Source organism: Maylandia zebra, linkage group LG19 (genome assembly GCF_041146795.1).
Source record: "Maylandia zebra isolate NMK-2024a linkage group LG19, Mzebra_GT3a, whole genome shotgun sequence".
Classification (NCBI taxonomy): Eukaryota; Metazoa; Chordata; class Actinopteri; order Cichliformes; family Cichlidae; genus Maylandia; species Maylandia zebra.
In genome coordinates this window covers 28,459,317-28,484,364 of record NC_135185.1, presented here as the reverse complement: position 1 = coordinate 28,484,364, position 25,048 = coordinate 28,459,317, and the positions used below count along the sequence as shown (strand labels likewise).

Genomic DNA, 25,048 nt, shown 5'->3' with positions numbered 1-25,048 from the left:
TACGGTTGGCACCACTTTATTTGGGACACAGTCAAAGATCAAAAAGGTGTTTTCGGCCTATAAATGAGGTCAGAGGATTCAGTCAAACCAGTGCTTAGCATTGGTTTGTGAAAATAGCGACAGTTAGCTTATTAAAACTGGACACATGGCCTAAAGAGGAGAATAATAAAGATGTTTTTTTAATAATGCGAAAAGAATATGTTTTTAGTTTTTCAAAAGTGGCAAAAATTCCTCATGTATCCCATGGTAATGTTTTAAAAGGAGAAATAGTTGTGTGCATTTTATGGTTTGATGTTTAAAAAAATGTCCCTTGCCATATGGCGCCCTCGTGCGGCCGCTTTTAATATGAGCAGGACCTCAAAAAGTTGCAGTCTGTCTTAGCAACCAGACGCTCTTGCCTGGATACAGACTGATGGCTAACACTGGCTAAAGCAACCAGCGAGGTTTGCTGCTGTTCAGTTCTCCATGGAAAATAATTTTGATTTAGATGTACACTAAATTTAGCCGATTGATATTTAAACGGTCTCCCGTCGTACTTACTATTTACAAGCACAACGTTAGAAGCTAGCACAGCTAGCGCTGATGTGTGGTGACTTCGTACTCTTACTTGCTGACCTCAGTTATTACAGGTAGGTTTACCTGTACTAACTCTCTACTTTAACTTGTCCATTCGTTTTCTCTCAGTAAAAATAAGGCAGGACATTTTCAGCAACATATTTTTAATTAATTGCAGAGATATGTTGTCAAATGAGAAGCAAAAGAACCGCAGTGAAGAGGAAGTGATCAAAAAACTGGTAACTATCACATAAATATTCAGTTTTGAATACGTATAAAAAAATCAGTGCGGGTTTCTCCTATTTACTTCATTCTTTACTGTTTTTAATTAACAGTGCATGGCTAATGGAGTCCCCTATGAAAAAATTGCACAAGAGGGAAGCAACATCACATCACTGGAGATGTTCTTCTCTGGTTTCCCCCGCATGATTGGCCTTTCCTTCTTCCCAAGGCTGTCCCAGCTTACCATAATAGACCAGAACATAGAGCACATTGATGGGCTTGAGTGCTGTCCTCTGCTTCAGGAGCTCTGGATAGTCCAGTGCCATCTGACGGTGTGTTCGCTATGCTAATAAATGCTGGTAACAACAACTGGTGATAGCTTGAATCATTCCTGTCCTTTAGATATTTTGCCATGTGGATGCAAGTGAAGATTATTTAGTAATGGGTCTCTTTCACCTATAAAATATGAAATATTAGTTCACACCACCATTGAATCGTGTGTGTTAAGCATAATTATCCCCAGCTGACAAAGACACACGTGCAGGTGTTCCTGCAGGCAGGGTGATAACTGTGAATGAGCTGGATTGAAAAAGGAGGAGGTGCATGGATACACTGATTTTTTTTGTCCCAAAAAGTCTGAAAACCGTGAAAGAAATATGAACTATATGAGGACTGATATAAACAGGTGTCGCATGCACATTTAAGCATGTATGTTTTGTGCCACATGCATCAAACAATCTACTTTCTCTTTATTGCAGGAAATATCTGGACTACAGAACTGCCTGCAGCTGGAGAAACTGTACCTTTATGAGAACAAAATCTGTGAAATAAAGAATCTGGACTTGCAGGTCCACCTAGAGGTGCTGTGGATCAATAACAACTGCATAACTAAGATTAAGGTTAGAGTTGTATCTCCTTTGCTTTTCTGTGTTTGTAATGCAAGATTTTTAATTATTTAGCAGAACAAAACTGCTCTTTTACACATAGTACTGTGCAAAAGTTGTGGGCCACCACTCATTTCTTTATATTTTGCTAGGAAAATGGGAAATACAGCAGGTGCAGCAATTTATTGAAACATGCAAACATATATGATAATATATGTCAAAAACAGAGTTTGTAGAATTCTGAAAAGCTTGAAAGTCAATATTTGATATGACCATCTTAGCATGACAAGGTAGACCTTTACTGCATTGGCAATGTGTTTGGGATCATTGCTGGAAAATGAAGCAGTTGTCAATCAGATACTTTCCAGATGGTATTGAATGGTGGCTCAAAGGCTGATGGTACATTTCTGCCTAAATAATTCCATCAATTTCAGATGGTGTAGATAGTTTTTTGAGGTCTCCCTTTTTCCCTCCACTTGTCTGGTTTTCTCTTTTTTTGTAAAGAACCAATTTAAAAAGTGCTTAGAGACAACACTGGTTCATCCCATGAGGTAGGTGCTTTTTTCAAATACTTGAACGACTCATGGGTCAGTGATGAGTGGCTAAACAAACAAACATTGGTCTGAAAATGATCGGGTATAATGACTGGACTGAAAAATCGGCCAATTTCCAAAGTTAACTTTGAAAGACCTTCAGAAAGGCTTAACTTAGTCTCCACATGTGGTTGTTGTTGTTGTTTTCTCTTAAAGGGCTTGGACACACTTCTAGACCTTAAAGAACTAAACCTTGCTGACAACATTATTGAAAAGATCGGTATGTTCTCAGAGTAATTTGTGTTCAGTTTGATGGAGATTCGGCGAGCTATGTGAAAAATAATGATGGCAATCAAATAATTTTTAACTTCTTCTAAGGGCACAGCCTTGATCCTAATGTCAACCTTCAGAAACTCAATCTGTCTGGAAACAAGATCAGCTCCTTTAAGGTAAGATTAAAAATGAAAACATGCTTTTGAAATACTTTCTCTAAAAACTTTTCTTACTTATTTTGTAAAATCTTATTAAAATCCTTGGTCTGACAAAAGGGCATTTCTAAATTCTTGGGAGAATGCCGGGGTCTCGGCTAGTTCACATTTTCAATCATTTCAACAACAGGCGTGCAACGCAAGACCTTTATTGAGGCATTGTGCGCCATAATTTCATTTTTTCCCCCCCATTCCTCATTCAATGATATACATTCATGAATGCATTTATTTAAATAATATATCTTAGGAGTATGCCTAAGAGTATTTTTTTTAATGTGCAGGTTTGTGTTAGTTACACATTTTAGGCATGCTTCAGCTGAGACGTGCTTTCACAGCACACGTGAATATTGTTTTTTCAAGGACATTTTGACAGGAAGCACAAAGGTTTTCGTATCTCTGTGACTGATTGGTTTAACACCTCAGATCTTGCTCCTGCAATCCACCTTTAGCCCTAAACCAGCTTATTATCTTATTCAAATCTGTAGCTTGACAAAGGGCATTCCTGAATTCTTGTGAAACGTTGAGGTCTGGGTCTTTTCGGATTTTCAATCATTACAACAATATGCTGGGCGATTGTGGCTCAAGAGTTGGGCGTTCGCCTTGTAATCGGAAGGTTGCCGGTTCGAGCCCCGGCTCGGACAGTCTCGGTCGTTGTGTCCTTGGGCAAGACACTTCACCCGTTGCCTACTGGTAGTGGTCAGAGGGCCCGGTGGCGCCAGTGTCCGGCAGCCTCGCCTCTGTCAGTGCGCCCCAGGGTGGCTGTGGCTACAATGTAGCTTGCCATCACCAGTGTGTGAATGTGTGTGTGAATGGGTGGATGACTGGATATGTAAAGCGCTTTGGGGTCCTTAGGGACTAGTAAAGCGCTATATAAATACAGGCCATTTACCATGTCTCAATAAGACCTTCAATAAGGTATTAGGCAGTATAATTTTGATTTCTGCCATTATATGTTTAGTGATATACATTCCTAAAAGACTACATAGGTTTTCCTATTTTGTTTTGTTTTTCAAATCGGCACTTTTATATTATACATTTAATGGTGTACCTGTTGGCTCATTCAGATGACTCTGATCATTGTTGTTCAAGGTCGTTTTGTCAAGAAACGCAGAAAAGTTTTTTTGTTTCCTTCTCTGATTGACGTAACACCTGAGATCTCCACCTTTTCCTCTGCACCCGGCTTGTTATAAAAAACACGATTATCACCATTCACTCTAAAGACCCCACCGTAACTACAGGATCAAGAAAAAAATCTTGCCACCATGTCAATACAATGTGACATCTTTTTTTTTTAGCTCTTCTTAAGTGTAGGTAATGTAGAAAAGAATAGAAGTGCTATCGTCAAGATGATGTGTTGAAACATCCATTTCAGTATGCAGCGATCATGATAGTTTCTTTATAATTACTAATATTGCAGTGACTTCTGGAAATGTAATTTATCTTATAGTGGGGGGGAAATATATGCAGTGTCATTGTTTTTGTTTAAAATACTTTAAATTTTCTGTTTCTGTTGAGAACAAAAAAAAAAAGTGTCCTTTAGGGTAAACGTACTTAGGATATGCAGAAACTTTGCTGTCCTAGTAAGTAAATAATATTTATTTAGAAATCACATGTAAACATAGCTTTCATTGACCAGGTTTTGTACAAATGAGTAATCCTATATACATGCATCCACATGTAATTACAAACATCAAATAAAAAAGTAAAAATTGAAGACAGAGTACAGATCAAAGGGCTAACAACAAATGTGCAGACACATAACGACAACAAGCAGAGGGGAGCTTAGTGGACGGGAAAGGTCAGAGAATAAGGTGGTTTTGAGCCTAGACTTAAAAGCAGAGATGGGGGGGGGTCTTTTTATGTCATGCAGTAATTGATTTCACAAACGTGGAGCAGCGGCTGCAAAGGCTCTGTCACCTTTTTGTTTGAAACATGACCTTGGGATGTGTAAGAGATCTCTGCCAGTAGGATCGGAGAGATCTGGGAGCTGGATGTGAACAAATGGGATTGTTGATGTAAGCTGAGGCCTGCCCATTATAAGAGCCTTAAAATTGACCTTGAGTCTTGAATCTTTTCCTGTAACAGGAGTTGAGCCAGCTTGCCCGACTGCCCCGTCTGAGTGAGTTAGCATTGAAAGACCCCACGTCAACCCCAAACCCGGTGTGTCTCCTTTGTAACTATGACACGCACATTCTTTACCACGTGCCAAGCCTCCAGCGACTCGACATCTACGACGTCTCCAGCAAGCAAATCAAGGAAGCAGCTGAGGTACTGATAAGATCCAAGCTTTTTTTTTATGCTGCTTTGGGTTTAAATTGTTTGAAATAAATTTGTAAAATTACAGAAAAAGTTTGGTATAAAATAAAATAAAAAATTGTTAATTGACAGAATGTTTTTTTTTTCCTTTGTCTGTGAATAAATACCTAAATATTAGTAATATATTTTAAAAAACGCCTAAATTTCTATAGTGGTAAAAAACAGGAGCTTTCTGTTTTTTGTGTATTATTTATTTGATTTGGTGTTTATCTGTATTAAAAGCTCCAAAACTTTTAAAAATACAGATAAAATTCTAAAATGTATGTCCTTCACATTTCCAGAGCCATTCAGTGGGCAAGTTTGTAGTCTTTGGTGGGCTGATTCTGGCCCCTGTGCCTTATGTTTGACACCCCTGCCTTATGGTATTTCTTCTAGGTTTCTATAAAAATAAGCTATATGTTTTTAGTGGATGTATTTTGTTTTCTTGTTTTTCTTTTTTTTTTCTTTCTTTAATCTGCCACATTTGATATTTTTGTTTTTTACAAAGATATTTAACAGTTATATTTGATGCATCTGTTATTTTGTTTTAGCCTGAAATAAGAGTTTTTTTTTTTCATTTTTCTTTTAGTCTGCAGTGATGAAAAAAATGATGTACTACAATATGCGTGTACGCACAGCTCAGAGGAAACTAGCAGAGACCCAGCTCAGTCTGATAGAGAGGAAGAAAACTCTATCGCAGTCACCTGAAGAATGCATCAAGACTCTCACTCGTGCCCTTAAATTTGTATGTACTCTCCATAAAATGTCTTTTTGTAGCAGCTCTAAAAAGCTTCAGGTGTTTGTGTGCACAGAACGATTATAATTTGGATGCATTTCTAGCTCGAACGTGAGCTCTCCGTGGGGCCAGTTGTTTGCAAGAAACCTACCTGCCTGTCAGAAAGCGTAGAAGAAGGGCCACCACACCTGGATGAAGGCTTAACAGAAAGAAATGAATCAATCAGTGGCATAAGTCAGGATCCAGCCACGGAGCACAAAGTACACGCTAAGATTGAAGCGCTGAGGAAACGACTCAAACTATGGACCAGGAGGCTAGATGAGTGAGTTTGCATTTTTGATGAGATACAGAGACAGTGTACAGGGAGTGCAGAATTATTAGGCAAGTTGTGTTTTTGAGGAATAATTTTATTATTGAACAACAACCATGTTCTCAATGAACCCAAAAAACTCATTAATATCAAAGCTGAATGTTTCTGGAAGTAGTTTTTAGTTTGTTTTTAGTTTTAGCTATTTTAGGGGGATATCTGTGTGTGCAGGTGACTATTACTGTGCATAATTATTAGGCAACTTAACAAAAAACAAATATATACCCATTTCAATGATTTATTTTTACCAGTGACACCAATATAACATCTCCACATTCACAAATATACATTTCTGACATTCAAAAACAAAACAAAAACAAATCAGCGACCAATATAGCCACCTTTCTTTGCAAGGACACTCAAAAGCCTGCCATCCATGGATTCTGTCAGTGTTTTGATCTGTTCACCATCAACATTGCGTGCAGCAGCAACCACAGCCTCCCAGACACTGTTCAGAGAGGTGTACTGTTTTCCCTCCTTGTAAATCTCACATTTGATGATGGACCACAGGTTCTCAATGGGGTTCAGATCAGGTGAACAAGGTGGCCATGTCATTAGTTTTTCTTCTTTTATACCCTTTCTTGCCAGCCACGCTGTGGAGTACTTGGACGCGTGTGATGGAGCATTGTCCTGCATGAAAATCATGTTTTTCTTGAAGGATGCAGACTTCTTCCTGTACCACTGCTTGAAGAAGGTGTCTTCCAGAAACTGGCAGTAGGACTGGGAGTTGAGCTTGACTCCATCCTCAACCCGAAAAGGCCCCACAAGCTCATCTTTGATGATACCAGCCCAAACCAGTACTCCACCTCCACCTTGCTGGCGTCTGAGTCGGACTGGAGCTCTCTGCCCTTTACCAATCCAGCCACGGGCCCATCCATCTGGCCCATCAAGACTCACTCTCATTTCATCAGTCCATAAAACCTTGGAAAAACCAGTCTTGAGATATTTCTTGGCCCAGTCTTGACGTTTCAGCTTGTGTGTCTTGTTCAGTGGTGGTCGTCTTTCAGCCTTTCTTACCTTGGCCATGTCTCTGAGTATTGCACACCTTGTGCTTTTGGGCACTCCAGTGATGTTGCAGCTCTGAAATATGGCCAAACTGGTGGCAAGTGGCATCTTGGCAGCTGCACGCTTGACTTTTCTCAGTTCATGGGCAGTTATTTTGCGCCTTGGTTTTTCCACACGCTTCTTGCGACCCTGTTGACTATTTTGAATGAAACGCTTGATTGTTCGATGATCACGCTTCAGAAGCTTTGCAATTTTGAGACTGCTGCATCCCTCTGCAAGCTATCTCACTATTTTTGACTTTTCTGAGCCTGTCAAGTCCTTCTTTTGACCCATTTTGCCAAAGGAAAGGACGTTGCCTAATAATTATGCACACCTGATATAGGGTGTTGATGTCATTAGACCACACCCCTTCTCATTACAGAGATGCACATCACCTAATATGCTTAATTGGTAGTAGGCTTTCGAGCCTATACAGCTTGGAGTAAGACAACATGCATGAAGAGGATGATGTGGACAAAATACTCATTTGCCTAATAATTCTGCACTCCCTGTATGTAAATTGATCTCTTAGGGGACAGCACAGAGCTAAACTGAAACTTTTAATCTGAAAAATTGATGTTCCTAATCTTATATTCAGGATTCACATCTGGTACGAGCGTGATTTGGCCCGAGCCACAAATAGGATGGAGTATACGGTGCAGTTTCTACTGATGGAGCTAGAAAGTGTTGGAAATATCCGTTTGGAGGAGGGCTGCTCCACAGATCCTTGGTACTTTTACTGTTCAGTATCATCCACTGTAACTGTAACCACTATGCAATTCACAGTAACAAATGGGAAATATACTCTCCTTCTTTTCTCTTTTGCTCTGACCGACAGGTTTACTTCTTGTTGTGACCTCCTACTTTCCCGCTTCTCTCCATCAGACTACAAAACGTATGGCATCACTGATATTAGGGTGAATAGAGTTATCCGCATCCACAATAGTGCACTGAGACTTTGCTTTGAGGACAAGATTCACCGTTTGCTAGCCAGCGAAGATTTATCTTCCCAGTAAGGCACGAAACAGATGATGAGCAGATTTTAACGACTATGTTAAGCTTCATACTGTAACTCTATTCTTTCTAAGCAGGAATTACAGACGTCAGCTGGAGTATTTATTCTACATAGTTGACCCTGAAAAATGTGAGAAGGATGAAACTTTGCAGATTCTCCAGGAAGGCTTCAAAACAACAGAGCAGCAGAAGGTATGTGTGCTACCAGAAAGGATGCACAAGCTCCTATCACACACATTTATTCTACTAACAATTAGGGGAGTAATTGAAGCTAATTAGCCACACATTAGACAGTTTATCACTCAACGCCTGCACACTTGTACACAGTGCAGTAAACGATATGTGCAAAAAGAAATTATCACGCTCATTTATGGAGCAGATTGCAATGAATACTAAAATGAGGGAAATTTATATTTGTGTGAAACTTTATGTGTGCCTGATTTGTGTCTGTATGGAGAGGTAACCACATTAGGGTTACAGAAGAATATGCTTGACTTGTGTTATTCTCACGCTTTCACTTTTTTACGCGATGACTCTCTAAATTAGGCCATGGGAAAAGAGGGTGCTATACCTTTTTCCAATAGCCTGAGTTTGAACGAGCAGTCCAGAATTGAGTACACACTTCGCCAGACCAGCCAAGGTCACACTAAACACAGCATGGATACGATTCCCTTCAGGCACGGTGAGGTCATTTTACAGATTTCATTCATTTCATTATGTTTTTATGCTGTTTTTTTAGAAGCTAAACTGCTAATGCTCTTTTGCTTGTAGGTCAGGTCAATGTTTCCAAAGTGTTCGTGGGTAGAAGCATGCCCATCCGAGATGGAGAACCAGTGGACAGAAGCAATTATCCTGGAGTTTACTCTGTGTATCGCAGTGTGGAGACAAAGCACAGATCTGCAATGAGTGAAGGTATTCACTGAATTAAAAGGAACAACAGCAGTTGCCTTTTTTGTAATTGTTGTTGCTTATTTCTTCACTCCCAATTATTTTTACATCTCTGTATCCTTTTCATTCAGAAAGACCTGGCTCCAACAAAACACACACTGATCTTGAGTCCAGTCCCCGCCGAAGGCAGTGGTTTGTGTTTGACCACGAGCTTGTCCTGCCCGAGTACATCATATATTATGAATACATCACTCAGGTAAATTATTGCATACATTCCTTTGACTGTTACAGATGAAACACAATTGTTCTCTATGGCGGTGTTTCTTCATCTTTTAATATTTAAATATTGAAAAATTGCTGCATTATTTAAAGCGATAACATGCCTAAATCTCAGTTTCAATCCCTGTGATTTAGGAAGTGCAGGTTATTTAGTAATCACAAATTTGGTGATGCCCATGTTTTTCGTGGGCAAGGTACTGAACCTCAGCTTACCTTCAACGCATTCATCGTGAATTGGATGCCATAGATCAAGCACTTAAAGTTCCTATTCAGAAAAAATGAGGGCAGATCTGGAGTTTGACTTTTGGATCTTCAATTATTGACATGTAATGTGTTTACTTTTGTCTGTACAGACCAGGTTATTCATCTGCTGCCTGTGACAGATCTAAAATATCCGCCATCATCATTTCTAAGAGTTAGCTGCATCGGTTGGAAGCCTCTAAATAGATGAAGGACATTTTTTATTGAGGTTGGAGATCAGACAGCTGAGCTGCAGTTTTCGCGCTACATCCCTTGATTTGATGGGTTTGTTTTCATGTGGGAAACTAAACTAAACTAAGAGTTTAGAAACATGAAAGTGCAATTGTTTGTGCAGGTTATGTTTCTGTGCATGGATTATGATGAGTATGTGTTGGTTGCTCCCCACCTATCTATCTAGACGTCATATTTATTAATTATAATATTAATTTAAAAAAGCAAGTTAAAAAAATGCATCTGTTGGCAGTACATGTTGTAAACATTTTGATTTGCCTTGTCTAGGACAAAGACAAACCTACACTGCTGAGCCATAGCACAGACAGAGATCCTTCCAATGATGTTGCTCTGGACAAAGAAGTCCTCAACAGGGAACCTGTTCTTAAACCTCAGCCCAAGTTATTGAGCTTGGATGATAAAATTCTGCTTAGTGTTGCCCGAGCCAATGTCCTCAGTCAAATCACAGTAAGTGCTCTGCCGTTTTAAATAAGAGGTTGAATATGAAGCAGTTTCGTTTCAGTTTGAACCATCATTGTTGCATTGAATCTCCAGGTGCTTAACCTTCATGGCAACAGCCTGAGCAACATAAAGGAGATTTCCAGCCTCACGGCTCTAAGGCATCTTACTGTCAGCTTCAATGAGTTCACGCACCTTGATGACATTTCTCACATGGTAATACAAAATAATGTTAAGATAACACTTAAGAGTGTGTTTAAGTCAAAGAATGCTTCTTTTATGATGTCCCTCTCTATTATTTGTGAAACTGAATAGTGGCTGCATAGCCATAAAGTGGAACTCTCACCTGCTCTCTTACCTAAACTACAGCCAAATCTTGAGTTTTTGGACGCTAGCTTTAACCACCTGGTGACTCTGGAAGGTCTGCGGGGGCTGGGACAGCTCAAACAACTCGATGTGCGCTGGAACAAGCTGACCAAGGTCAGAGAGGATACAGCTGTGCTCAGAAAACACACACCTGCTCTGCTGAAACTGGACACCCGATACAATCCTTGGAACAGGGTGTGTGCTGTGATCAAATAGAAAAAATAACTCGAAATATTCAAGGTTGAACCTCAGCAATAGTAATACTATGTATATGCTCAGAATATATATGTTAAAAATATGAATCTGAGTCTATGTTTCAAACTATACCACTGAAAGTGGCCTCAAATTGTAGAAGTGACTGAGTGAAGATGTTTCCCTTCTTCCAGCCCGAGGCAGTCAGAATGACCATACTAGGCCATCTCATGAACCTCACACACCTGGATGATGTGCTGGTAGCAGAGGAGGAGGCTGCTGAAGCTGTTCAGATGGCAGCTGGGTCCAAAATTAACCAGGTGAAGATTTTGTCAATATTCCTTCTTATATACTAGATTTTATTTGGTTGAGCTGATCTATGTAAAGAGACGTTGTTTAAATGAACAAATCCAAAATTGATGGATTAAAGTAAATGTTTTAAGTGAAGTATGGTAATTCAATCAGACTCGTTGACACTGCTCGTAGGCGTCTCTTCTGACACACTCGCGTACCAAGAGTGACCGTCCCCGCACTCTTAGTCTGCTGTCAACAGCCCAGCTCCTGTATCATTTGAGTCCATCACCCTGGGGTCTTGGTAAAGAACTGGACCAAGACTGGACTGCAAAAGTGAGCTTCAGCATGTGGGCTTCTCAGTAAAGACGTTTTTAGGAGCGGTACTAGGTGGGATGATGTTGATCTTCGTTACCTTTTGTGTCTACCAAATTGCTGACCAGATCACCACCCTGAACCTTGACAACAAGAGGATTTCCAAGATGATCAATCTAAGTAAGCTGGTGAACCTGCGCTGGGCCTCCTTTAATGATAACGAGATCTCAAAAGTCGAGGGTCTGGACAACTGCCTGAAGCTGGAAGAACTGTCCCTAAACAACAACAGTATTTGCACACTCAGTGGTCAGTCGCACTCTCCGCTTCCCAAGGAGAAATCACACAGTGCCGTCATTGTTTCCATGTCTGTATTTGGTCACTGTTTCCTCAGGCCTCACACGACTCCATTGCCTAAATAAACTGAGTGTAGATGGGAATCGGCTAACCAGTCTGGACGTCTCAACTCTCGACGGGCTGTCCAGCTTGTCTTTTCTGTCAGCTGAGAACAACTGTATTGCTTCTCTTCATGGCATCCAGAGACTTCGGTCTCTCCTTGAACTTTACATCGGCAGCAACCAGATCTCTACATCAAGAGACATCTACTGTCTGAAAGTGAGCATCTAGTTAACATTTAAAAATGGATGAGAAGGTGAAATAAGTAGAGTAGAATTTAATTTAAATTCATTTTACTATGTGAGCTTATGTGACCATTTTGCTTTTCAGGGATTGACAAACCTCCTAATCCTGGATCTCTGTGGGAACCCTTTAGTGGAGAAACTGGAAAACTATCGAATATATGTAGTGTTTCATCTCCCCTTCCTCAAAGCTCTGGATGGAATTGCAGTGGTATGAGCTTAAAAAGTCATATTACAGCGGTTGTTTCCAGTATTTTGTAATTTCTCTTCTTTTCTGCTGTTTTCTCTAGGAAGCAAGTGAGTGTGAGAGCGCAAAGAATATGTTTATGGGAAGACTGACCACCGACACAGTGGCAGAGAAGCTGGGCCACTCAAACTACACAGAAATCACACACCTAAACCTTCAGGCCTGTTCCATTAGGTAATAACAGTGTTGTAATAAAACAGATTATAAAGAAAGATAAAGCCTTAAAAATATATTTTTTTCTCACAGGATAGTTGATCTGTCTCCACCAGAACTCTTCCGTAATGTGCGCTGCATCAACTTAGACCATAGCAACCTCACATCCTTCTCAGGCCTCATCCACCTGCCCAACATCAAAGTACACAGTGCACCAAATGCCAGTACACTGTAATACACTGGCTGGAAATGCATCATGTTCAAATAAATTATTTATGTTGTATTGTTTACAGGCTCTGTTTCTCAACTATAACCACATAGAGTCAATTCTGCCCAGGCAGAAGACTCAGACTCATCTGACAAGCAGACAGATACTATACAGCAAAGTGCACTCCAGTGGCTACAGCCAACAGAGCACATCTAAAGCCAGCAGGTAATCTAGTGTAGTTTTATTTATGGGTTTTGTGCAAAAACAAGCTTCTTTTAAAAGTATTTCAATAGAGTTTTGTGCAGTCTAACCATGAGGGGGCAGCACTGACCAGCCAATGTGTGAGCTGCCTTAAATTTAACAGAAGCTGCTGGCAAACTATGATGAATTTATTTATAGTCAGAGTTTCAGTCAGAGAAATTCTTTTTTAATATATAAAAAATGTAAGCATTTAAAATGGGGCATTTCCTTTGAGGTAAAGACTACAATAAACTAAACAATTAAAACCTATTTAGTCTGTAGATTAATATAAACATTAGATGAAATATTTGTTGTGCAGAGCCACTACACAATGTAGTGCTGTGAGAGCCATCCATTTGTTTAGCCAGACTGTGATTGCCTTGATGTGGTCTGCACCTGTGAGGTCTGACCAGTTAGACGTGGCAGCGGGAGGGACAACGAGGTGCTCGTTTAACCACCGAGATTTCAAACGGCCTTTCTCTAACTGCGTTTAAGGGATACTGGGGCCACTGGCAGCCTGGAGCCACTGATGGGAAGCCTGGAGGTGCTTCATTTGAGTCACAATGGCATCTCCAATATGGCCAATCTGCAGCTCAGCAGGCTCACCAATCTTAAAGCACTCTTCCTTGAAGGTATGTATGGTTGACGTTGCCACCCTTTTCTCTGCAAGCCGTTTAAAAGTGCACTACACAGAGGCTGTGAAAAGGCAAGCGCAAAGAGCAAAGTCTCCCCAATAGACCTAAGGCCAGGTGGGGGATGAGACGCAAAGAAAAGAATGATTGACTTTCTTTTCAACAGCTTTTGATGGCTTTTGATTGAGTTTTGCTTTGCTGGGGTGATTTGTCCCACAAAGCCAACCCTACTTTTCTTTCTTAGAAACCTTTGGAAGCTTGGTTTGTAATTTCAGCACTGTTTACAGCCGAGTCAAGCAAGAAATACCCAAGAAGTGTTTATATGGGCCTAAAATTCTGCCTTTTATATTCTTCAGGGTGTGCAATTTACTCTAGTAGTTAGTATATAGAAATATTAGGGTACTGTTTGGGATGTCTGTTCGTTTTGATTTTCTAAAGTTTGGTCTCTCAACAGGCAATGAGATAAACCAAGTGGAAGGCTTGGAAGGGCTTCACCAACTCAGAGAGCTTGTGTTGAACAGAAACCGGATTAAAACTCTGACCAAGAACTCTTTCGCAGCCCAGGCTCTCCTCCTAGAGCTGCACCTGGCACAGAACCGGATCCGGGAGCTGAACCATCTCGATCCTCTGATTGAGCTTCGCAAGCTCTCCCTCGACATGAACAAGCTGCAGGTATTCAGCTTCAGCAGAGGTAGTAGTAGCAGCCTCCTCGCATGCTAGATTTTAAAAAAATGTTTATATTCACAATTTTAATGAAACGGCATATTCAATTAAACTGCATGAATAACTCAGAACGCCGTGATTTCTTGAGGTCACCGCCGAGGTCACAGCCATCTTTTGTGCAGTTTTGCGATTTACTACCAACTTTTACTGATTGGTTCACATGTGTCAGATGTATTTTGTTCACTGTGCAGCAGTATTACTTTTCCCTGCATTTGCAAAGTAAGACTTGAAGTATAGTAATCATGAGTCATTACTACCCACTGTGGCATGCAAGGGGTCGCATTAAGGAGAATCAAGTTTGATTGAAGGTCACGGCCGTGTGTATAAAGAATCAGGGGAACAATCAGGACAACGTGTAATCAGCTTCTCGGGCTGCATCTCCTCACACAGAGCGAGTGATTTGCACTTTTGTTGCCGGTTCCTTCTTCCCATCACTTCCTTAATGTTTTCACGCATTCAATTAAGACATAGAAATAAAGCAATCATCCAGAGCGTTATTCCTCACAGTGGGGGCGTCTTTGAATCACAGCCAAGTTCGAGTATAAAGCTGGGAATGAGAGAAAACATCCCCATGGCCTGTTGCGTGCCCAAAGTCTCTCATGAGATTAATGAGGGCTCACACATGTAATCTCTCCCATCAGCTGCTTCCATCCTGCCCACACCAAAATTATGAAAGGTTCAGCCCTGATGCAAATGCCTCTGTTATCAACACATAGCAAGGAACAGCTAAATGAGGGGTTATGAGTAAAAAAGAACTTTGAAATAATCTTTGCCTCTCTACTTCTTTGCAGGACATCGCAGAGCTTGACAAATTAGAAACTCTTCCCTCACTGAAGGAGCTCTCTGTTGTTGGCAATCCTGTGAGTATTAACAAGTTTTATAGGCAGTTTGTCCATTGGGTGGGTTCTGTCTTTATTTGCATCCACTTGCTGTCAGTCACAGAACATATCTTGAACTCACGATCTCTTGAACAAATGATCAAAAGCACGCCGAGTTCTCATTTTCACAATCCGATACGCTAACACAGGGTAATTCTGAGGTTCCAAATTAAGTGATTACACGATGGACCGTCTGCTGTGCCTCAAACTGGCTGGCATCAGAGACAAATTCGTTGACCAAATGGCTGTGTGCTATTGGCCCTGTTACATCACCCATCTGGAGCTCATGCAGGCCTTAGCAGTGCCTGCAGCCCAGGGCCTGTCTATTGTCCACTGGGTAATGCTCAGCTGCGGTAGCCTCTTTACTGCTCGATCTCATCCCCCTTCTGTTCCCATGCGGTGGGGGTGGTGGTGGTAGTGGGGTTAATCCTGCCAGGGGGTAGAGGCCAACAGCCACCCTGGAGACAATACCTCCTGCTGTTGACCGCATGAGATCCTTTAGCTATGTTCCCTAGCCAAAGTCTGTCTCCTCCTTTTTCAATGGACATCCATTGGCATGCACTCACAACCTCATCAAAGCAGAAGTTTCCTGCAGGAACAGGCAGTTCTGTGGCTGTACAGGCTGGGTGTATAGCCTGGCATACAGGGTGCCCTCAGCTGGGAAGGGACCTATGTGCTGCTGTCAGCTGGGTCACTGGAATAGCTGCTGGGAACATGGTAAATACACTGGGAGCCACATAGCATCATATTTATCCCAGATGCCTCAAAGCAGACTGGGCTCATCTCCAGAATTAATATTTCTGAGGAGTGGTTGATAGCCAGACTGTTTAACCAAACATTTGTTTGTCTTTTTGTTTTGTTTTGTTTTGTTTTTCAGGTGGCACGCAATTCTGTCCACAGACCAGCAGTGGTGCTTCGCCTGCCCCAGCTGCAGGTCCTGGATGGTGTGGACATCACTCTGGAGGAAAGAACCAGGGTGGAACTCCTCAATGCTGATTCATCAGTGAGAACTGTACAAATGCATGCTCGATCCAATGCGTAGGGTCGTCACACCTGTTAAATGTTACACAGTAATTTTTTCTTCCAAAGATTATGTTTAAGATACATTTTAACTCTTGCTTTGAGCCAGCAAAACTCCAATTTCCCTCTGTTTTGTTTCTAAGAGAGGTGGGAAACACTCTTGACCTCAGTCTTTGGAAATTTTAACAAATACATGTAAGGTTAGCGTATAGCTGAGATACGAACCCCTATCCTCTCCTACTGTACTTTAGTTGAATTTTAATTCTGACTGAATTACAAATGTACAAATGAAGACACTGTGTATGCAAAATAGCATAATGGGCCTTATCATGAAAGATGTAGTCCAGCTGGAAGAGTCAAAATGCCAACATCCAAACCACAGCCACCCTGAATAGTATGACTGATATTAGTATGACTGATTTAATGTTCATGTAATGAGAAACCGGGACAGTAATTCTCCCGCAGCACTGAATTAAAAGCGGTCTAAGCCTGCTAGCATCATCCTGCTGATTAGATGAAATGTGCCCGGCCGATAATGCACCAGTGGATTTACCCCCTATTAGCCAGGTCAACACGACCCCCCTCTGCTTGTTAGACGTAAGTATGGAAATGAGCAGAGATCCTGGGTTTTCTCATTAAAAACACAAATGCAGCCCTCCCTCTGTTGACTCTCATGAATGCCATCTGAGTTGTCACTTTCAATCTGTGCCTGTAGCTGCTTTGCTTGAATGTAAATGTTGTTATTTATGCGTAGTAATTACTGTTGGCCTATAAGATGCTTACATATGTGGAACAGCAAGCAATCTAATCCCCAGTCCCCTGGCAAGTGTGTAGGGTGTAGTGGACACATTGCATGGACCGTGGACAGCAGCAGAGATAGAAAAGTGGAGAAAAAATGTTTTATGTTAGAATACATATACTAGTGAGGAACTTAGATGCACTTAATAGATCATGTTTGCATGTTATGCTTCACATCAGTTCTGTCCTGGAGAATTATGTCCATTTTCCTTATTCCCTCCTTGTTTTTTAAAGCCATACTCCCATCATCCCGGAGCTCTCCTTCCTACAAGTGAAGTTAACCTTCCTGGACTGCTCGTGCCCCACAACCCCACTCTAAGAGTAATGAGTGTAAGCGGAGGGCTGCAGAATGTGATGCACGGGCACAATGTCCTGCAAAATAACATAGACGAAGACCATTACACATACAAATGTGAGTATAACATACAAACCCAAATCCAAAAAAGTTGGGATGCTGTGTAAAGTCTAAATAGAATAAAATGTGATCACAGAAAACACATCAGAGTTTTAAAATAAGAAAATGTACCATTCAAGAAAAAGATTCTCTTCAATTTGATGGCAGCAACACAATTTAAAAATGTTGGGACAGGTCCATGTTTACCACTGTGTAGCAGTCGGTCTTCTTTTAACAACAGTCTATAAACATCTGGGAACTGATGTCTACATCACTTGCTTGACATTTGGGAGACAAATATATTGCTGAATAGTCCTGGATCTGCTGAGCTGTTTGATTTTTGGTTTTATGGTGCACCAGATCTTTTCGATTGGTGAAACGTCTGGACAGCAGGCTGGCTAGTTCAGCACTACATTCTTCTACTATGAAGCTGTGCTGTTGTAATAGGTTCAGTATGTGGTTTAGCATTGTCTTGCTGAAAAGATGTCTGGATAGGTGCATATGTTGCTCTAAAACCGGTATGGAGGCTTTTGAACTGAGTGTTGATTGTCTTTCCCCTCCTTACTCTGGAGGATTTTTCATCCTTGCTTTCTAAAAAGAATGCAAAATTTGGATTCCTCTGACCACAGAACAGTTTTATAATTTGCCTCGGTTCATTTTAAAAGAGCTTCGGCCCAGAGAAGACGGCTCATGTTCACAAATGGATTCTTGTTTGTGTGATAGAGCTTGGATCTGCATTTGCGGATGGCGGAGTGAACTGTGTTCACAGTCAATGATTTCAGGAAGGATTCCTAAGCCCATGCAGTGATTTCCATGATATAATCATGTCCGTTTTTAATGCAGTGCTACCCGAGGGCCCGAAGATCACAGACATCCAATATTTTCAGTCTTATCTGTTGCGCACAGAGATTTCTCTGGAATTTCAGAATTTTTTGTTGATATTATGTACAGTAGACGATGAGATATTAAAAGTCTTCTTAATTTTGTGTTGAGTTTTTTTGTAGAAAACTGTTGCAAAATGTTCCTCCATCTGTTTTTTCTCAGTACCACTTACTTTTTCCAGCCTTTCATCGCCTTTCTACCAATTATCTTTTGTCAGAGGTGTTGCTCCTATCACCTTCAAAATTTGAAAACATTTTTCCTTAAAATTTTTAATTTTCTCAGTTTAACCCTTGTGTGGTGTTCGTATTTTTGTTACTCAGCCAGTGTTCATGGGTCTGGTGGACCCGCTAGAGTTTTGGCTTTCCAAATTAACACTATCAAACAATTTTATGTTAAATTACTCAACAGATGTTTACTTCATCCCAATTACAAGACATATGAACAGCAAACATGGTTAATTTTTTCCCTTTGTTAGATCACATTTATGAATTAATGTGCTTCTCGTTTTTCTTTTATATAAAATGTTATGAATAAATCAGTTATAATCAAGTGGAGTGAGTGGAAAGACACAACACATTTACACGTGAAAAAATAATTAATTGTTTAATTTTTCTTTTGGAAAAAACTGAACACGGGTCTCACAGACCCGAACACCATACAAGGGTTAAACATTTGAGATATTTACTGTGTTCTGCGGTAAATAAAATTATTGGTTTATGGGGTTTGTAAATTGTTGTAATCGGTTTTTAGTTTTACACAGTTTCCTAACGTCTTGGAATTGGGTTTCTTTTTCTTCTTGATGTAAAAATGCCTTGTTTTCAGCTGCCATATGTAACTTGTTATATAGAGATTAGCTGTTCTCCTTTGTGCTCTGTCGCAGTAAGAATGATAGACGTTTCAGTGATATCTAATATTACGCCTGTATTAACTCCCCACCCAGGTAAGAAGCACAAACACAGTAACGTCGCTCGAAGTGGCCAAACTGATATTTACTTCAGACACAACCGAAGAACAGGAAGCAACATTCCGACCACTGCTGGGAACAGACAACAAGAACAAGACAGCAGGTTGGTAAAAGAAAAAAAACAGTGTATATCTTATTTTTTTTCTCCTTATTTTTCCTGATGGAAAACTTTTAAAAAGAACTCAGAGTAAACTAAAAGTTTGTTTACACTTGTTGTATTCCAGATTCCCAAATGGCGGTAGACTTCCACCCCAGTAGGAATCAGAAGAGGTGGAACACGAGGTGAACACATATGGCGGCCATTGCTGTTGTGTGTTTTTATGTCCTGGTGTGAAATTAATGACAACAATAATCTATGTGTATCTAAATCGTGGGATTTTTGTATGTTTTAATAAATTACTATTAGTTAATACAAGCAGCACTTTAAACTGAACTGCCTCTGATGTAAATTAGGCCGTTTTTTGGGGGGGGCACATGTCGTGCCTTCCTCTCAAATGCATATATAATGATTGAGACTTCATTTTTTTTATATGCGGATCACTAACCATGGTAATCTGAGGATGAGAGGTTTTGGTGTCATTTTGAATGCCATCTCATCTTTTGCAAACAAGTAGAAAAAACACACAGATGTAAGGGCGTGTGAGGCTGGCATGCCGCGTCCATCGGGTCAGATGCATCCCCAACAAGTGGATAATCCAGCTTTAGCACACCTCTCTGTGGACAATAATCTGCAGTCGCTCAGATAAAGATATAATCTTGAATACGGTCCAAATGGATTTCAGAGATTGTCAGTTTCATCATGTTAGCCTCTTTTCGAAAAGCCCACAGCAGTTTCGTCTCTAACGTGCAAATCTCCTGTGTTGTAATGAACCCACTCCACTTTGTGTTTATGATGTTAGCTCAGTGGAGCATTAAAATATATTCTTCCTGTTTTCCTGTTGGCATAATCTAGTGGTGCCACAGTCAACAAAAACACCAGTCTGAATAAGCCACATAAGGCATAAATATGTGAAGTAAAAACTCCTTACTGCAACGGGAAACATTTAAATAAAAAGCTTCATTGCTTTCACAGTTGCTCTGCTGACTATCATACATTAGATCAACATAGCAACTTGAGGTTTTATAACAAAATTTGTGCAAAATTACACAGAGGAATATAATTATGAAATCGCCAGTTTAAAAGACACAGTGTTCGCTGCAGAGATTATGCATTGGTGGTGTTAACATGACCACTAGGTGTCCTTAGAGCTCCATTAACACTGCTAATCAGTCAGTGAGTTTTGACCTGTATGCTGTAAGCTGAAGGAGGATGTTTGCACTTCACTTTTGTGTCTCTCTTTCCGTGCAGCCTTTTTGCTCAACATCCCAGAAATAAGCCAGCTCTACGCAGAAAAAGTGAAAAGCTCTCCCCAAACAAGCTCCCCTAATGCATGTACTTAACTTCACTTAATTTGTGTTAATTCCCAGCATTAAGCGGGGCTAATGACTGCACAAGTGAGTGCACTGTCATTACCCTGCTCTGCCTGACATCAAATGGCAGCTGATGTACTTCTCTTGAAAAAAAAAAAAAGCACAGGAGAGATTTGGGGGCTCAGTGTGAGTGCTCTAATGCATTAGGTACTGCAGAGGATAATTACACATTTTATATTTGAGTACAGTATGCGCAGTATGGATGGTTATAAATATATTTCTAATTCCTGTCGTGCGTGGTGTAAGCTTATAGTGAGCATGCCACTTTGCACGGCGTGTCTCATATCTGCATATCTTTCAGTGTTTCTTACATTAAAACGACATTATCATAAAGATTGTGAATAATTCATCACTTCTGTGCGAACCCAGATGCACTGCTCCCTCTGTCTATCTCGCTGCCTTTCCTAGCTCCTCCATGTGAGTAGACCACATGGTTTGTTGCTGGTTTAATGGGATGGAATGTGACAGGTTATGTTTTCATCTGCCTTATATGAAGGCAGGAGTGACCGAGAGGGAGAAGAAGGAGAAGAAGAGACGCAGAGAGTGAGAGTGAGGGGTGGAGAAGGGGGGAGTGAGCTGTCCTCTGCAGTTGTAATCTGGATTCAGAATTAGACATGTTTGAGCTTGTTGTGAATCTGTTATAGATGATGCCTGCCCCCTTCCCCCCAAAAACCTCGCTACACACACACACACACACAGAAAAACGCATGCTCTGCATGGGGCCATTACTGCTGGTCCACTAACTCCCTACATTTGCTGTGTCTGTGCATTCAGAGCACCATTAGTCCAAGACTCTGTGAATAATTGCTGAATGGACCGCGTTTTCACAGCTATCTACTCAGGTTCAAATGTTGGAGGGGAGGTTAGAGGGGTGACGACGCGGATTGAAGTTTGATGCGGAGGTTAACGCCGCACGTTGTGCAGTGCTTGTCGAAAGTGCGCCGCATGTGTAATGGATGACCGACGTTACACTCCACATGCATTACACATTCGCCAACCTGTATTAACTTTTAGAAGTGCTTTGATAGGGGCTACAATTTCATCAACATCATCACTTGAGTTGAAATTGCTTTTGGAAAAAATAAACTTGCAATTGACGACCAACTGCAAGTCATCAAGGAAAATTATTTTGTTCTCAAAAGGTGCATATTATGGCCCAAGTTCATTTTATCCTTACAAATACATCCTCTATCTTGACATATTGCTTCTCTTGAAATCTGTCATTGAGTTATTGCTGTCGCTTGTGATTTGCCTGTAATTTGTTTCCTGTGGAATAAATCGTGACTGGCAAGAGGAGAGAAAAGAATGGAGTGAGAGTGACAGTCAGAATGAAAAGGAAAATGCTTTTATTTTGTGCAGACATTTTGGATAAGAGCCCGCATCACAGAGGCATTAAATCTTAATTGCTTTCCATTTCAGGAATCATGTGTCGTTTATAACATTATTGAACTTGTGTGTCATTAATAACATTATTTCAATCACGCAAAGTGTATTGCGAAATGGCAAAAACAAGTTAACAGAACAACCAAACAAGAGAACGAATGCATAATTTTCTTGCAAATTTATCAGGAATCAATTTTCGGAGCTTTGTCAGATGGTTTGCTTTTGGGTAATTTGGTATCAGCCTTTCATATTTCATACAATTTGCAATGTGTTTCTCCTTTAATGACTTAAGTGTTAATTCAAGTGGATATTCTTCACCAGAGGGCTTTGACAAAAACACAGCAATGATTTTAAATACGCGGCGCTATGGGAGGATTGTGGACATGTTGCCGTTATTGATGAGTTTTTTTCTGTTATTATGGTTTATTGTGTCCTATGCGGAATAGAAATCGCTTTTTAAGATGACAAGGAAACATGACCTCCTGCCCACCCTTATCCCCTGAGCCCCATTGAGCAACAACAACAACAATTTAATCTCTTTTGACCCCGATTGTTATTTTTCTTTGTGTTTGTATCTTGGCCTTTTTAGTGATCGCTTCATGATCCTCCCTTTTTGCCCCGCTTCTTTCTAAGTAGACACTTTGCCACAATCACTTTCATTATATTGAAATAAAACACTTGCTTGGATTTGCTCTTTTTGTGTTATTAAGAACACGATAACAAGGATTTAGAATGCAATATTAATATTCTTAATCCCTTCTCAGTTATTAGGGTCGACTAAGCGCTTTAGAAACGGCATTTAAAGATCCTGGCAAGTGCCAAGTTGAAAAATTGTTTTGGATAAAGAAGATAAACAAACCCATGGGATGCGCCATTTGATGTCATTATAATTGCAAAGAAGGATGGTCTTTCCATTGTTCAGTGAAAAGCAGGTTAGAATGGTAAACCCCTTTGTTTTATAAGAGTGGTATCTGTATTTTTTTTTAAGTTAAGTTTTAATGTATATGTCTGAACTTAATTATACAAGGTCTAAATGAAGCTGGTTAGTGTTTTCACAAAATAAGTGAGGTGATATACAATAGTTGTAATTATATCATTTTCACAATGAGAACTTCTATTCTTAATCAAATCAAATCAAAATCAAATCACTTTTATTGTCACATCACATGTGCAGGCACACTGGCACAGCACATGCGAGTGAAATTCTTGTGTGCGAGCCCCACAAGCAACAGAGATGTGCAAACACAACAACACAAATGAGCAAAATACAAGAATGGCCAACCTGAAACTAATAAATATATGTACAATATATAATAGTGTATGCATTTCTGGATGTGTATACTAAATATTTTCCTACGTGTGTGTGTGTGTGTGTGTGTGTGTGTGTGTGTGTGTGTGTGTGTGTGTGTGTGTGTGTGTGTATACACATTTTTACAAATTAAATAGTAAAAAAATAAATAATAATAATAATAAATTGTTGATCTACAGTAATGAGTGGAAGTCTTAAGCCACCCCTAATTTCTTTATATTTTGCTTCCAAGAAACCAGACTATCTTGTCATTTTTAAAGTTATTCTTTGGACAATGACTGCTTTTTCAGTCATTTTCAGTCCAGTCCTTGTACCTGGCCATTTTCAGAGGAATGTTTCATTTTTTAAAGTCATTTAAAACTGACCTATGAATCATTCAACCATAAAACAGGCACCTAACTCAAGGGATGAACAAGTCTATAAGTATTACAGACAACTTGGCAAAGAATCCTTTTGAAATTGTATCTTTAGGCACTTTGTTGCCAGCAGCCTGTAGCAAAAATACATAATTTGGCTTTAGCTAAATGAAAAATGCCAAAGATAACATGCAAAAAAAAAAACATTTTCCAAAATGTGAGATATTTTAGGATGGTGTACATAGCTTGTAATTTGAGGAAACTGAACCAATGGAGGGCAGAAGAAAGCACACCTTAAAATCTATCCACAGCAGATGAACAGTATTTGATAGTAATTTCTTTAAGAAATCTACATCTGTCCCTTCAGTTGATCCATCTACTGTTTACTGAAGCCTCGTCAGAAATGGTCTCAGTGGAAGGGTGGCTGTCAAGAAGCCATTCATAGGGAAGAGGGAAAACAGAGAAAAGGCTGACGATCAGTGACAACGGGTCTTTTTGGAGTATGTCATGGTTTGGGGCTGCAAGTGATCATGGTAATGATCTTGTCAAAATTGATGGAGTTATGAACCCAGAAAAGTACCATCAGTTCTACCACCTGGAAAACATCTCATTGGCAAAAGCTTCATTTTTCATTATGACAATGATTCTAAACTCCCTGCCAATGCAATAAAGGATACCCAGATAAAAGAACACACAGTGGATCACTATCAGTCATGGGCTGGCCTCCACAGAGTGCGCAACTCAACATTACTGAACTACTGTGGGATCTTCTTGACAGAGAATGGAACAATATCCTCAAAGAAGCCCGGAGAACTGTTCCTGAAGACTAAAACAGATATAGAGACTATTTAATCCCACACTGGGGAAAATCACTCGTTACCACAATACAAGGGACACAAATAAAATATGAATTAGAAATATTCTGGAAAAACAAAAATGGAAAAAATAAATAAATAAATAGGAAGATACTGTGCCAAGAAAAGCTAAAATACTATACAATGGTTACTATATAAAGTAAAATGCACCAGGATTTGTAAATTACAAGAAAGAGCCTAAGAGAATTTAGACCGTGTTGAACTTTCTGATACCTGTAATTAAAGCTTTTTTAAACATTACAGATATTTTTCCAAGTGTGCATATTATTATAAGTGTCTGTCGGCTTATAGAAGTCGGTTTTTTTCAACGATGTGTGGTGAATAAATATTCCCCTTAAAGTGAAAACTCTTTTCAAAAATATGTTCCTTTTTGTATTAATAGTTGTGTGTGTGGCACAGACCGTCCATGGTATGTGGCAGAGCCCTTGAGTTGAATGGGCGGGGATTGTACGGTTTAAGCCAATCAGAGGCGCCGCGCTCTT

The 25,048-nt window shown here is 40.1% G+C and overlaps 1 protein-coding gene across 2 annotated transcripts; it reads left to right on the top strand.

Annotated features, from left to right (window-relative positions):
* Nucleotides 1-53: 53 nt before the first annotated feature.
* On the top strand, nt 54-22,145 carry lrrc9 (leucine rich repeat containing 9). 2 transcript variants are annotated; one of them, XM_076877809.1, is made up of 33 exons: nt 54-629; nt 734-794; nt 891-1,109; nt 1,536-1,676; nt 2,411-2,474; nt 2,573-2,643; nt 4,768-4,950; nt 5,567-5,722; nt 5,818-6,035; nt 7,723-7,854; nt 7,963-8,136; nt 8,216-8,330; nt 8,685-8,820; nt 8,910-9,050; nt 9,158-9,282; nt 10,065-10,244; nt 10,332-10,451; nt 10,605-10,796; nt 10,988-11,113; nt 11,280-11,420; nt 11,528-11,705; nt 11,791-12,011; nt 12,123-12,245; nt 12,325-12,455; nt 12,528-12,636; nt 12,728-12,867; nt 13,378-13,514; nt 13,969-14,186; nt 15,029-15,097; nt 15,993-16,127; nt 17,168-17,345; nt 19,150-19,276; nt 19,398-22,145. In XM_076877809.1, exons 1-33 carry the CDS (start codon nt 583-585, stop codon nt 19,429-19,431), a joined length of 4,542 nt encoding a protein of 1,513 aa, XP_076733924.1. In that variant the 5' UTR covers nt 54-582; the 3' UTR covers nt 19,432-22,145. The 2 variants fall into 2 exon arrangements, with proteins under 2 accessions (XP_076733924.1, XP_076733925.1); XM_076877810.1 differs by having other exon boundaries at nt 8,213-8,330; nt 15,993-16,118; nt 19,398-22,144.
* Nucleotides 22,146-25,048: the final 2,903 nt, after the last annotated feature.